Here is a 13,150-nt window from a genome sequence, read left to right as displayed (position 1 = left end):
GTCCCTGAGCTGGGAGGGGTCCAGAGCTGGTCTGGGGGCCCTGAACTGGGAGGGGCCTGCAGCTGGTCTGGGGGTGGGGTCAAGAAGCAGGAGCCCCTGGTATATTGAGAGAGAGGGGAGAAAGTCAAATAAATACAGAATATCCCCATTGTGAGAACAGCACTTTACAGAACATTGCCATAGCTGGATGCCATTTGGGTAAAGAAAGAGGGAAAGAGAAAACCACATGTTTGCTCAGAGGCACATCAGTGCCTGTAGCCCTCAGGAAACCAGCAGAGTGGCTACAGTGGGCAAGGGGGAGACTCCATGCTTCCTGAATACACTGCCCTACTGTGTGGGGTTTTTAGCATGTTTATTATATTTTCCAGAAATTTTACGTGGAAATAAATGTTTATTTTAAAAGTCCCTACTTCCAGGCAGCCATGCTTGAGGTATTATTAGCTCAGGAGTTGAGGGAACCTGCCTGGCATCTGTCTGACCACTTGCCTCAGCCTCGCCAGCTTGTGGCCCTGGGGCCAGTGGCCAGGAGTCCAGGGTCTCAGCGCCTGCCCACCCGCCCCCAGGCCTGCCAGGAATCAGGCCCCTCATCCCCCTGCAGGGCATCATCGCGGAAGAGAACAAGAACCTGCAGCCCCAGGGAGACGAGGACCCTGGGAAATTCAAGGAGGCTGAGCTGAAGATGCGGAAGCAGTTCGGGATGCCGGAGGGGGAGAAGCTGGTCAACTACTATTCCTGCAGCTTCTGGAAGGGCCGCGTGCCCCGGCAGGGCTGGCTCTACCTGACCGTCAACCACCTGTGCTTCTACTCGTTCCTGCTGGGAAAGGAAGGTGAGCCGCCCCCAGACCCCCGCCTCCAGAACGGTCCCCGCCTCTCCAGACCACCAGAGTTCCTCAGGGGCTTCCTCCAGCGCGGTCCCCCGATATTCTGCGCACACACACACACACCCCGGGGGATCTCCCCGAAACCCAGTGTGCCTCTGAGGTCCGCAGCAAGGAGACCTGGACTTGAGGCAGGCACGCACCTGGCTCTTGGGGGCTCCTGGCCCGCCTTCGTCCACCAACCTGGTTCTTCCCAGAGCCACAGCTCAGGGGCTCCCTTCCCTCCTTTAAGTTGAACATTCTAGGGCAGATGCCATCCCTGAGCGGCTCCAGGTTACGTGGTGCTGCGGGAAGCCCTAGGCCTCTGGGCACAAGGCTGACTTCCCAGGGGCAGCTGGCGCCCTCTGCTGCCACGCCACCCCCAGAAAGAGCCTCTCAGGGCTTCAGCCCTTCTGAGCGCAGCAAGGCCTTGCCCCACTGTGCACACACCTGCCACATCCTTCACCCTGCCCTCCTCCCGCCTGGCACCTCCTCACCAGGCAGGGTACCCGCCAGCTCACCTCCCCGCATGCATTTGTGTCGTCCCTCAGCCATTTGTGGGGCAGATAGTCACCAGGACGTTCTCAGGGCGGGGTGCCAGGTTGGCCTGGGACACAGTGGAGACCCCCATGGCCCGGGCCCTCCTCGTGGAGCCCCTGTCCCAGCACAGCCAGGCTCAGACACAGGCGGGGGTGGGGGTTGCATACGGTCCGTGATGCCCTCGGGGCATGGCTTTCCCAGTGGGTTTCGGGCACAGGTGCTGTCCAGCCCTCCAGCCCGTGTGACCCACTGGCTTATGTGTCCCCGCTGGTGTCCAGTGAGCCTGGTGGTACAGTGGGTGGACGTCACAAGGCTGGAGAAGAATGCCACATTGCTCTTCCCGGAGAGCATCCGTGTGGACACCCGGGACCAGGAGCTGTTCTTCTCCATGTTCCTCAACATCGGCGAGACCTTCAAGCTCATGGAGCAACTGGCCAACCTGGCCATGCGGCAGCTGCTGGACAGCGAGGGCTTCCTGGAGGACAAGGCGCTGCCCCGGCCTACCCGGCCACACAGAAACATCTCAGCTCTGAAGCGGTGCGCAGCCCCCTGGGGTGGGAGGGGCCGGCCCTCCTCTCCCTTCCCAGGTGCCCTGTGGGAGGAAGGCCCCAGAAAAGGGCTGGTTGCACATAGTTACAAGAGGGCACCATCCAAGGATGTCACTCTCCCCATGCCTGTGATGGGGTGCTTTTGGAACCTTCCAGAAAGGAAACAAGCAAGGGCCAGGACTTGACACCATCCATCAGGGTGTGCCCTCCAGGCCCTGCTCAGGCTGCTGGCAGCCCCCGTGCAGCTGGGGGAAGAGATGTTTACAAGGAAAGAGCCACCAAGGGGGCCAGGAGCAGGGTGCCAGGCGGCCGCCTCACACGGTCATCGGGCAAGCATGCCTTTGTGTTCATCCACAGAGTCACGTGTTTAAGTTCAGGAGGTCCTTGTCTGGGTGTCCAGGTGGGGCTGGGTCTTCCCGGGCAACAGCAACCTCAGGGCAGAGGTGTGCGGGACAGGTGTAGGAACCTCCAGGCCCCAGGGCCCTGTCTGCCCTCAGCACCAAGCAGGTGACATGTCAAACCCTGTCAAGCTTCTGGGTGTCCCCCAGAGCCCTCAGGGCTCCAGGGCATGCTGTTTGCTGGTCCTACAAATGTGTCTCGTGGTATCTGGCCATCTGCTGTGTGTGTTTTATTGAACTCTGAGATCCCCTGGCCATGACTTGCTCATGGGAGGACCCCAAAGAGCCCAATCCCACATGGAAGCCCGCTTGCAGGCACCCTGGCCCTAACTACTGTCCCCTTTCCTCCCCACCCCCTGGCCTTTCCCAGAGACTTGGATGCCCGAGCCAAGAATGAGTGCTACCGGGCCACCTTCCGCCTGCCCAGGGACGAGCGTCTGGATGGCCACACGGGCTGTACCCTGTGGACCCCGTTCAACAAGCTGCACATCCCTGGCCAGATGTTCATCTCCAGCAACTACATCTGCTTCGCCAGCAAAGAGGAAGACGCCTGCCACCTCATCATACCCCTGCGGGAGGTGAGCCCCCGGTCCCCCCACCAGCTCTGCCCTGACTCCCTGGGGCACCTGGTGGGGGTCGCCAGCCCAGGGCAGCCCCCCGGCGTTTGGTGGTGGGCATGTGGAGGGCACATAGTGAGTCAGCAACTTCCCTGAGCCCCTGCCTTGTGCCGGGCCCCTCCAGGCGGGTGAGCTGGATGCTGCCTCAGGGGTCACCTTACCTGGTGGGGAGACAGGCTGGGGTTTGGCATGCTGGGAGAGCTCAGGTAACTCCAGCAAAGTCCTGTGCTTCCCTGAGCAGATCCCAGAGGCCTCCTGCGGGTGAGTGTCCCTGAGGCCTGCCTTCCTGGTCCAGCAGTTGGACTTTAGCAAAGGCCTGCTTTAGCTTGGAGGACTTTGACCCCTGACCAGCCCCACCATGTCACTCTCAGAGGCCACCTCACGTTCCTCTCCTGACACTTGCCTTGGCTGTGACTCAGACTCCAGCAGGGCCACTGGAAGTCCACTCTCACTCGTCAGGGATGGGGACAGCTCTCACCTGTCACAGGTAGGGGTCAGCTCTCACCTGTGTTAGGGATGGGGACGGCTCTCACCTGTCACAGGTAGGGGTCAGCTCTCAACCATCAGGGGTGGGGATGGCTCTCACCTGTGTTAGGGATGGGGACGGCTCTCACCTGTCACAGGTAGGGGTCAGCTCTCACCCGTCAGGGATGGGGACGGCTCTCATCTGCCAGAGATAATTTTTTCTCAGGTTTCTTAGGCTTCCACAGTGACCCTGACGGAAGCAAGGCCGTTTGTCCTATGCTGCAGTGAAGGGTGTGGACAGTGAGGGAGAGGGCCCCCGTAAGGTGGAAAGCACTGACAGACCCCCCCGCAGAAGGTCAGAGCAGGTCCTCAGGCCTCCTTTTCCTCATGGCCCAGCAGGGCAGAGTGGCTGTTCAGCTCTGTGAAGCACAGTGAGGTTCTTAAGTTATAATCTAGATCGCAGTATCTTGATTTTATTAACAGCCTGGAGTTGTGAGGCCCCCCTGCATTTACAAAGCCCTCCAGTTGTGGGTGCAGCGGTGGTAGGTGTCGGGGGAGGGGGATTCTTCTGTGTGCTGCCTCGTTTCCCCAAGGCAAGTCCGAGGCAAGGGACTTGAAAGAGCCACAGCTCCAGAAGCTTCCAGCTGAGGGCTCAGGTAACCCCTGACCCCACATTCCCTGTTCCTGCTGGGCCGTGAGTCTGTCCTGGGCCAAGGCCTGGGGGTGGGTGCAGAGGTCTCCATAGGCCTCAGCTCTGTTTCTCCCGATGATCCCGGTGTTTCTGATGGCAGAGAGCCTGGCTGAGGCGGGGAGCAGGACGGACTCGGGCTCTGGGGTCAGGACAGGGGCCCTGGCCTGGCGCCAATGATCCCCAGTGCGCCCACCAGGGGCCTTCACAGGGCTTCCCCCTCAGAGCAGGCTGCAGAGTGGACATTGCACCCCGCCTCGGGAAGCGGCATTCCTGCTGTCCGTTGGCTCAGCTGGCAAGCGGAAGCTGGCTTGGATCCTCACCGGGCCTTGTTCCCGCGTCCCCCCCGCACGTCCCTTCCTGTCCACGGCCGCCCCCTCAGGAGGGTGCTACCTGCACCTGAGCCTTTCGCCCCCTCCCCCCGCGTAGTTGAGAATGTCCGTCAGCACATGTCGATGCCCCGCCGGGACCCGTGGGACCTTCAGTGAACCGTTCACCCCTTCTTAGATCTTAGCTCACGTGCGTGCAGACCTGTGCACACACACGTGCACACACATGCTTACATGCATCTGCACACACACACGCACACCTGCACACACTCACTTGTCCACCCCTGCTCACTCTTGCCCCGGCTTCTCCAGCCTTTCCTTGTGTGTCAGGCCAGTCCCTGCCTGTCTGTTGTCTGTGACCCCCTGGGCCACAGGCTCTGCACAGGCGTCCCTTGAAAGCCCATTCTGCACCCTCCACACCTATGATGCTGTCCACACGCCTCAGGGTCAGAGCCGGGCCCGGAACGCCCCTGTTGGCAAGTACCCGGGGAGCCGGTGTTTAGGACAGCATGCAGGCAGGGCTGCTCCCCATGCTTTAGAGTAAGAGTAACTGGACGTCTTTGGGAAGCCGGATGGGCCGCCAGTGGGGCTGAGCACTTCTGCATCATCATCCTCACGATGGTCCCGCGAGGCTGGTGGGCTCACTGCCCCCATCAGCAGGGGGAAACCAGGCTGGCGCGTGCAGGTGACTTGCTCAGAGTCCCACGGCGATAAGTGGCAGACTCAGCACGGGAACGCGGTGGGGCCCCGCCAGTGCCCTTGGCCCGGAGAGGACTGCGTGAGGCCAGTGTGCTCCCACATGCCCAGAGCTGGTCAGCTTCCCGTCCCCAGACACCCACCCCCAGTGCTCGCTTTGCCTTCTCAGGTGACCATTGTCGAAAAAGCCGACAGCTCCAGTGTCCTGCCCAGCCCCCTGTCCATTAGCACCAAGAGCAAAATGACCTTCCTGTTCGCCAACCTGAAAGACCGCAATTTCTTAGTTCAGAGGATCTCTGACTTCCTCCAGAAAATGCCGTCCAAGCAGCCAGGAGGCAATGGTGGGGGAAGGAAAGCCAGCACCGCGGACCCAGCCCCGGAGGTGAGAGGCCCCCATGGGAGCGGTGGGGCAGGGCGGTCAGGGCCAGGAGGAGAGCCCGGGCGGCCATCAGCCTCCATGTTGGTGCCTGCCATGGCCTCAGGTGGGAGGGCCCCCTCTGGGTGCAGGATGGCGAGCCTAACCTAGCCCGACGTGGGTGTCCCGGCCACACTTGCTGCCCTAGCTCACAGGCCCCTCTGTACCCCACCGTGGCCCCCCAGTCCTCCTGAGCACCCCCTGCCTGCCTCAAGCCCCATTGCATATAAGAAACCTTCTCGGGCTTGACCAGCCAGCCTCATCTTCATTCCACAGAAACTTCTGCCACAGTCGAGGCCTATCCAGCGTGGGTTCATTTACTGGTATTTCTCTGGTCAATCTTCAATCTTTCAGGGATTTTTACAGGGAAAGACCTATTTTTTTTTGGAGGAGGGAAGACCCTCTTTTTAAAGACTCAACTTCAATATCATTATTACACCAAAATTAACAGTAATTCCTTAATATCAAATACAGTTGACCTTTGAACAATGCAAGGGTTAGGGGCGCCGACCCCTCATGCAGTCAGAAATCCACGTAGAACTTTTGGCTCTTCCAAAACTTAACTACTAAGAGTTTACCCTGGACTGGAAGCCTTACTCAGCATAAACAGCTGATTAACCTGTATTTGGTATGTTACATGTATTATATACCGTATTCTTAACAGTAACAGAAAAGAAAATGCAATTAATAAAATATTAAGGGAAGGAATATACATTTACAGTGCTGTGTTTATCCAAAACATGCACACATAAGTGAGCCTGCGCATCCAGAACCTGGGTTGCTCAGTGGTCAACTGCACTTGTATTCGCGTTTCCCCAAACGTAAATGTACTTTTTACTGTCTGAGCATCATTGGCATTGAAGTACATACACATAGGTCATATGTGCTCAGTCAATATGTCTCTTAAATTCCTTTTGATCTGGAGATGTCTGCTCCGTCTCTCTTTCTTCTTGCGGCATTTTGTTGAAGGAACGGGGTCATTTGTGCTGTAGAGGGTCTCACGGTCTGGTTCTTCCTGATGGCATCCCTCTGGAGGCATTTACAGTATTCTTCTGTCCCCTGTCTCCTGTAGGTTGGTGGTTGAATAGTGAGACCCAGATCAGATTCAGGTTCAGTTGTTTGCGTGTTTAGGGGCGAGTCTGCTTGTACGTGGGATTGAGGAGCTATGTACTTCCACCAAGAGCTACATACAACACCTGGTCATCCTGTCGTGTACTGTTCTCAGTCCCTGATGGGCTTTGCATAGATCAGGGGTTGCAAGATGGCGGCAGTCTACTGTCAATCCTTCTGTTGATGAGCCTGGAATATGTCCCTAGAGAGAACCCCCTTCATCAACTACTTCGCTACTGAGGCATAGTTCACCTAGGAAAGGCAGAGGAAATCTTTTATCCCCTGCTTTTGTTTTATTTTTTTATTTTTTATTTTTTTAATTTATTTGACAGAGACACAGCAAGAGAGGGAACACAAGCAGGGGGAGTGGGAGAGGGAGAAGCAGGCTTCCCGCTGAGCAGGGAGCCTGATGCGGGGCTTGATCCCAGGACCCTGGGATCATGACCTGAGCCAAAGGCAGGCGCTTAACGACTGAGCCACCCAGGCGCCCCTGTCCCCTGCTTTTATTCACCAGTTGTTAAAACGATGAGCTGCATTTCTAGCATCCTCCAGATATGATCGAGGCATTTGTGATGTTCGTTTTGTCATTATAATTATGAACTTACAGACTTGGGCAGCTATTTCGGTCCATGACAGTTATTCCCCACAGTCCGTCTGTGACCAGAGGGAGGTCACTGAGGTTGGCACAACCATGGCCATATTTGATTGCTTCCTGGTGAGTTAGAAGGTGATATGTGTGCTGTGGGTCAATCTGAGTTTGCAAAAACGCTTCATGATTAGAAGAGTCCGTGTAAAAATCCACATATCTGGCTTCTCTGGAAAAATTAGCAACCCTGGCATTACGGGGCCCACACTCGCGCCAGGTGGCCCTGGAGCCAAGCGGTGGCACATGCCCTCCAGCTCCCCAAAGCCCCACCTGGTCTGGCCCACGGAGGCCTTTATATTTTCCACCCCCGTAGTCAATGCTCAGTAAGTAGATACGGATGGGAAGGGGCTGGACAGATTCTGATCATTGGAGACATTTAGGAAGGTTTCTTAGAGGAAATTGGGCTTGATCTGGGATTTCAGGAGAGAGTGAGTTTAGGTTGGGTGAAAAGAATGTTGAGCTGCCTTCATGAGGCCCAACACGACAAATGACAGGGCCTACCAGGCCAGAGTAAGCATAGACCCCTGGCCCCTTCTGAACACTCACTGTTCACCCAGCATAGTTGTGGGGGCTTTTTTAAAGATTTTATTTATTTATTTTGAGAGAGAACGAGCATGAGCCAGGGGGGTGGGGTGGGGAGGAGCAGAGGGAGAGGGACAAGCAGACTGCGCTGAGCAGGGAGCCTGATGTGGGACTCAGTCCCACGACCCTGAGATCACGACCTGAGCTGAAACCAAGAGTCAGACGCTCAGCCCACTGAGCCACCCAGGTGCCCCCCCCAAGATGTTTTTATTGCATTTCCATTAGGTGCCAGGTGCTGTCCCAGGCACTGGGAATAGAGCAGTGAACAGATTAGACAGAGCTTATATTCTAGTGGGAGAGACAGACAATAAGCAAACAAACATCTGAGGTATGGCAGGTGGTGATGAGATCTATGGATAAAAATAGAGCAGGATAAAGGGATCAGGGGAAAGGAGAGGCTCCCAAGTAAGGGAACAAGCCATGAAGTACCTGGGGAAAGGGTGTTGGAGGCAGAGGGAATAGCAAGTGCAAAGGCCCAGAGGTGGGGTTTTGCTTGGCACAGGCCGCGGAGGCAAGTGAAGACCAGTGCAGAAGGTGAGTTAGAAGGAAGCAGGAAGCCAGATCACAGAAGCCTGTGGGCCTTGTCGGCACTTCAGCTTTGACCCTGAGTGAGATGGGAAGCCATTGGCGAGTTCTGGCCGGAGGAGGGACACGATCTGTGCATGTTCTAATAGAATTAGTCTGGCCTGTCAGGTTGGGAACGGGTGAGAGGCATAGCAGCTCAGCAGAGGAGCCGCACGTAGCTGTTGGGCACTGGAAAACGTGGCTGGTCCAAACTGCAGTGTGCCGTGGGCATAAACTCCGCGCCAGAGGTTGAACGTGTACTATGAGAAAAGAGAACATAAAAGATCTCAGTAACTTTCTATAGTAATTCCATGTTGAAATAACCATATGTTGGCTAGAGTGCATTAAATAAAATCTGTTATTAGAATTTATCTCACCAATTTCTCTCCTGTATTTTAACGTGGCTACTGGGACGGGTTAAATTACATATGCTGCTCTCATTCTGTGTCCCTTGGGCAGTGCTGGACTAGGGAGTGGCCCGGGTAGAAGCAGACAGGAGTGGAAAGGCTGCTAAAGTAATCAGGACATGGAACGATAGAGCCTTGGTCGAGGGTAGGAGCAGTGGAGCTCGTGAGAAGTGGTCAAATTCAGGATGTCCTTTTTTTTTTTAATTGTGGTAAAAGTCACATAACGTAAAATCCACCATCTTACCCATTTTGAAGTATACAGTTCAGTGGCGCAATGTCCATTCACCTCTTGTGCAACCACAGGGTTCGTCCTCATGGTAGCAGTGTCAGAATTTCCTTCCATTTTAAGGCTGAATAATATCGCACTGTAGACGTGTACCATATTTGTTTATCCATTCATCCTTTTTTTGAGAGAGAGAGCGCGTGAGCAGGGGCCTGGGGGGGTAGATGGAGAGACAGAATCTTAAGCAGGCTCCACATTCAGCATGGAGCCCAACGCGGGCCTTGATCTCACAAACCTAAGATCGTGACCTGAGCCGAGATCAAGAATCTGATGCTTAACAGGCGCCGCCGTCCATCTTTTGATGGACACTTGGGTTGCTTGTACCTTTGGGCTATTGTATAATGCTGCTATGAATGTAGGTGTACACATATCTCTTCAAGACCCTGCTTTCAGTTCTTAGAGGGAGTTACCCGGAAGTAGAATTGCTGGCAAGAAGTCAATGGGTAATTCAGTGTTTAATGTTTTGAGGAATTGCCATACCTTCTTCCCCTGTGACTGCACCATTTCACATTCCCACCAGCAGTGCACAAGGGTCCCAGTTCCTCCCCATCCTTGCCAACGCGTATTATCTTCCAGGTTTTTTACAATAACCATTCTAATGGGTGTGAAGTGGTATCTCATTGTGGTTTTGATTTGCATTTCCCCAGTGATCAGTGATATTGGTCATCTTTTCATATCCTATTGACCGTTTGTCCAGCTTCTTTGGAGAAATGTCTATTCAAGTTCTTCACCTTTTTTTTTGAGTTGGGTTGTTTGTTGTCAAGTTGTAGAAGTTCTGTATATATTTCTGGATATTAACCCATCAGATATATGATTTGCAAATATTTTCTCTCGTTCCCATGGATTGTCTTCTCATTTTGATGATTGTGTCCTTTGATGTACAGAAGTTTTACATTTTTATGTAGTCCAGTTTATTTTTCTTTTATTTCTTGTGCTTTTAATGTCATATCCAAGAAATTATTGCCAATCCAAAGTCATAAAGCTTTTCCTCTGTGTTTTGTTCTAAGAGTTTTATAGCCTTAGCTCTTACATTTATGTCTTTGTTCCATTTTTTAGTTAATGTTCATGTATGGTGTGAGGTAAGGGTCCATCTTCATCATTTTGCAGTTGGATACCCGGTTCTCAGCACCATTTGTTATAAAACTCTGTCCGTTCCCCATTGAACAGTCTTGGCACCCTTGTCAGAAATCATTTACCACATATTCGAGGCTCAGTTCTGGGCTCTCAGTTCTGTTCCGTTGGTCTGTTGTCTTCATGCCAGTACAGCTTTATAGCAGACTTTTAAATCAACAAGTATGAGACCCCCTCCCCCAGTTTCATCCTCTTTGGCTATTGTTTTCACTATTTGTGGTCCTGCCCTTGAGATTCCATGTGAATTTTATTTTTTTTTTTAATTTTTTTTTTTTTAAGATTTTATTTATTTATTTGAGACCGAGAGCGAGAGAGAGAGAATGAGAGAGAGAACACGAGAGGGGGTAGGGTCAGAGGGAGAAGCAGACTCCCTGCTGAGCAGGGAGCCCGATGCAGGACTCGATCCCGGGACTCCAGGATCATGACCTGAGCCGAAGGCATTCGCTTAACCAACTGAGCCACCCAGGCGCCCTCCATGTGAGTTTTAATATAGATTTTTTTTTCTACAAACAAAGTCATTGGGATTTTGATGGGGAGTTACACTGAATTTGTAGGTCACTTTGGGGAGTATTGACATTTTAACAATATTAAGTCTTCTAATCCACGAACACAAAATGTCTTTCTGTTTATTTGTGCCTTCTTTAATTTCTTTCAGCAATATTCTATAGTCTTGAGCTTACAAGTCTTCACCTCCTTGGTTCGGTTTATCCCTAAGCACTTGATTCTTTTCCATGCTGTCATAAATGGAATTGTTTTAAATGGAATTGTCTTGTTAATTTCCTTCTTGGATTGTTCAGTGTTAGTGTATAGGACATGTTCTGGAAGTAGATCTGAGATCATTGATAGGTTCAGTACATTCGGTATTGGGTCTCGGCGAAAGAAAGGGGTTTACAAGGTGATGACACTGTGGTGTCATCTGTGATGTTGGCTGTGCAGCTCAGAGAGTCAATCACCATCTCATGCCGCGGGGAAGATGCAGGGAGAGCAGGGCTGGAAGAGTGCAGGCTGGGATGTATGATGTCTGAGGTCAAGCATTACGAACACTGAGACCCGGCTACTGGAGACGGCAAACATAGGTCATGGCGGCCTTGACCCGAGTCGCTCAGTGGAAAGACAGGAAGAAAAACCTGAGTGGAGGGGCCTTTAACTGGGACAAGGCGGTGGGAGCAGGGTAATTTTTAAATCTTACCGACTTTCCTCAGGAAAAGGCCCAGACCAACTTTAACAAAGGCAGGTGGGAAGGGTGTTCCACAAACCCCAGACGACGACGAGGAGGTAGGGTCAGACCACCAACTGTAGCGTTACTCTAAACGGACGTAGACTCAGCAGCTGTGCGGAGGCGGTAAAGGGAAGAGCAAAGGGGTTGTGACAGTCCCAAGAGCCAGGGAACCCAGAAACCACCATAAAACACCTCCCCACACCCCCAAGAGAGATTCACTGAACAGAAAGCTCGGCAGGTGACTCTGAGATACAGCCAGTGACCTGGGGACATTTCTCAGCTCCACTCTACAGATAAGCAAACCAAACATAAGGAGGGAGGGAAGATTAGATAATCCAGGGCGGCGCGCACTGCCCTGAGGATCTGAAACACCCACCACAACCCCCAAAAGGAAAGAGCCCTCCCTCCCTGAGGAAAACAAGACCTGGACTGAGCAGGGCAGGAACCTGGGGGGGAAGGAGAGAGAAACTTCCGACACTAGGGGAAACGGATAGGAAATCTTGAGAGGAGGGGGATACACTGAGAGGTACAGCAGAAGACGGATCCCCAAATGTTCAGTGTGGAAAGCTACCCTGACCCACATCTTCCCAACATGTACATAATCCTCCCGAAAGTACAGAAGAATTCATGTCATTTAAACCTGAGCAACAGAGGATTATGATCACACCCCATACAAAGGTATCATAGGGAGAAAAAAACAAACCAGGTAACCTTCCACAGACAATAAAAGTCCATCAGAACAGTATTCCCCCAAAGCAGATGAAAACCACACCCTAATATTTCAAAATGATCTAAAAAGAATTCAAAAAATGATAGAAACTACTAAAGAATGATATAAATAAAAATTTTTAGAAAGCTCAGAAACAAAGTGACCAGTCAACAGAAAAGAGAGTTGATGGGACTCAGGAGAAATTTTTCAGAATTAAGTATTGCACAAGGAGAACACAACAATGAATAGACTTGAAGGGATAAGGAAGGGATGGGGGTCAAGGGAGGGCCAAACAAGAAAGAGAAAAAAATGGTCAGGAGCTGTGATAAAAAAGTCAGAGAAAGAAGATCCAACTTATGTATAAGAGCGTAGAATAGCAAAGACCGTAAAATAATAGAAAACTGAAGAGCGTAGAATAACAACTGATAGAAACTACCAATCGAGAAAACTTTTCTGAGCGTAAAAAGACTTGACTGCACGGTGGAAGGGCACGTCATACTTTTGGGAAAACCAGTCCAGAATAGTCAATACTGTTAACAGAATGCAGTAAAAACTAAAAATTTTTAAAAAAAATCTTTGGGGCAACCAGTCAAAAAAGACCCAAGTCATTTATGAAAGAAGAAAATCAGAGTAGGTTCAGACTTTTAGATAGCAACATTTTATACAGAGTAACATTTTATTTATTTTTAATTTTTTTAAATAAGCATCAGAGATCTTTTTTTCTTAAGGTTTATTATTTTTTTTTTTGAGAGAGAGAGAGAGCACACAACCCTGGGGGCCAGGGGAGTGGCAGAGGGCAAGAGAGAGAGAAAATCTCAAGCAGACTCCGTGCAGAGCTTGATGTGGGGCTCAATCCCAGGACCCTGAGATCATGACCTGAGCCAAAATCAAAAGTCAGACGCTCAATCGACTGAGCCACCCAGGCGCCCCAAGAGTAACATTTTAA

The 13,150-nt window shown here is 52.1% G+C and overlaps 1 protein-coding gene across 1 annotated transcript in view; it reads left to right on the top strand.

The window, feature by feature from the left end:
* TBC1D9B (TBC1 domain family member 9B) overlaps positions 1–13,150 on the top strand; it is a 38,773-nt gene that overhangs the window by 7,834 nt on the left and 17,789 nt on the right. The window contains exons 4-7 of the mRNA XM_021689942.1: positions 599–827; positions 1,676–1,934; positions 2,714–2,921; positions 5,308–5,520. Of these exons, the coding sequence (XP_021545617.1) occupies positions 599–827; positions 1,676–1,934; positions 2,714–2,921; positions 5,308–5,520 (909 nt within the window). The remainder of the gene's footprint in view (positions 1–598; positions 828–1,675; positions 1,935–2,713; positions 2,922–5,307; positions 5,521–13,150) is intronic.

This window comes from Neomonachus schauinslandi, chromosome 7 (assembly GCF_002201575.2).
Source record: "Neomonachus schauinslandi chromosome 7, ASM220157v2, whole genome shotgun sequence".
Taxonomy (NCBI): domain Eukaryota; kingdom Metazoa; phylum Chordata; class Mammalia; order Carnivora; family Phocidae; genus Neomonachus; species Neomonachus schauinslandi.
Note: the sequence above shows the minus strand (reverse complement) of the source record. Positions and strands in the feature narration are given on the sequence as shown.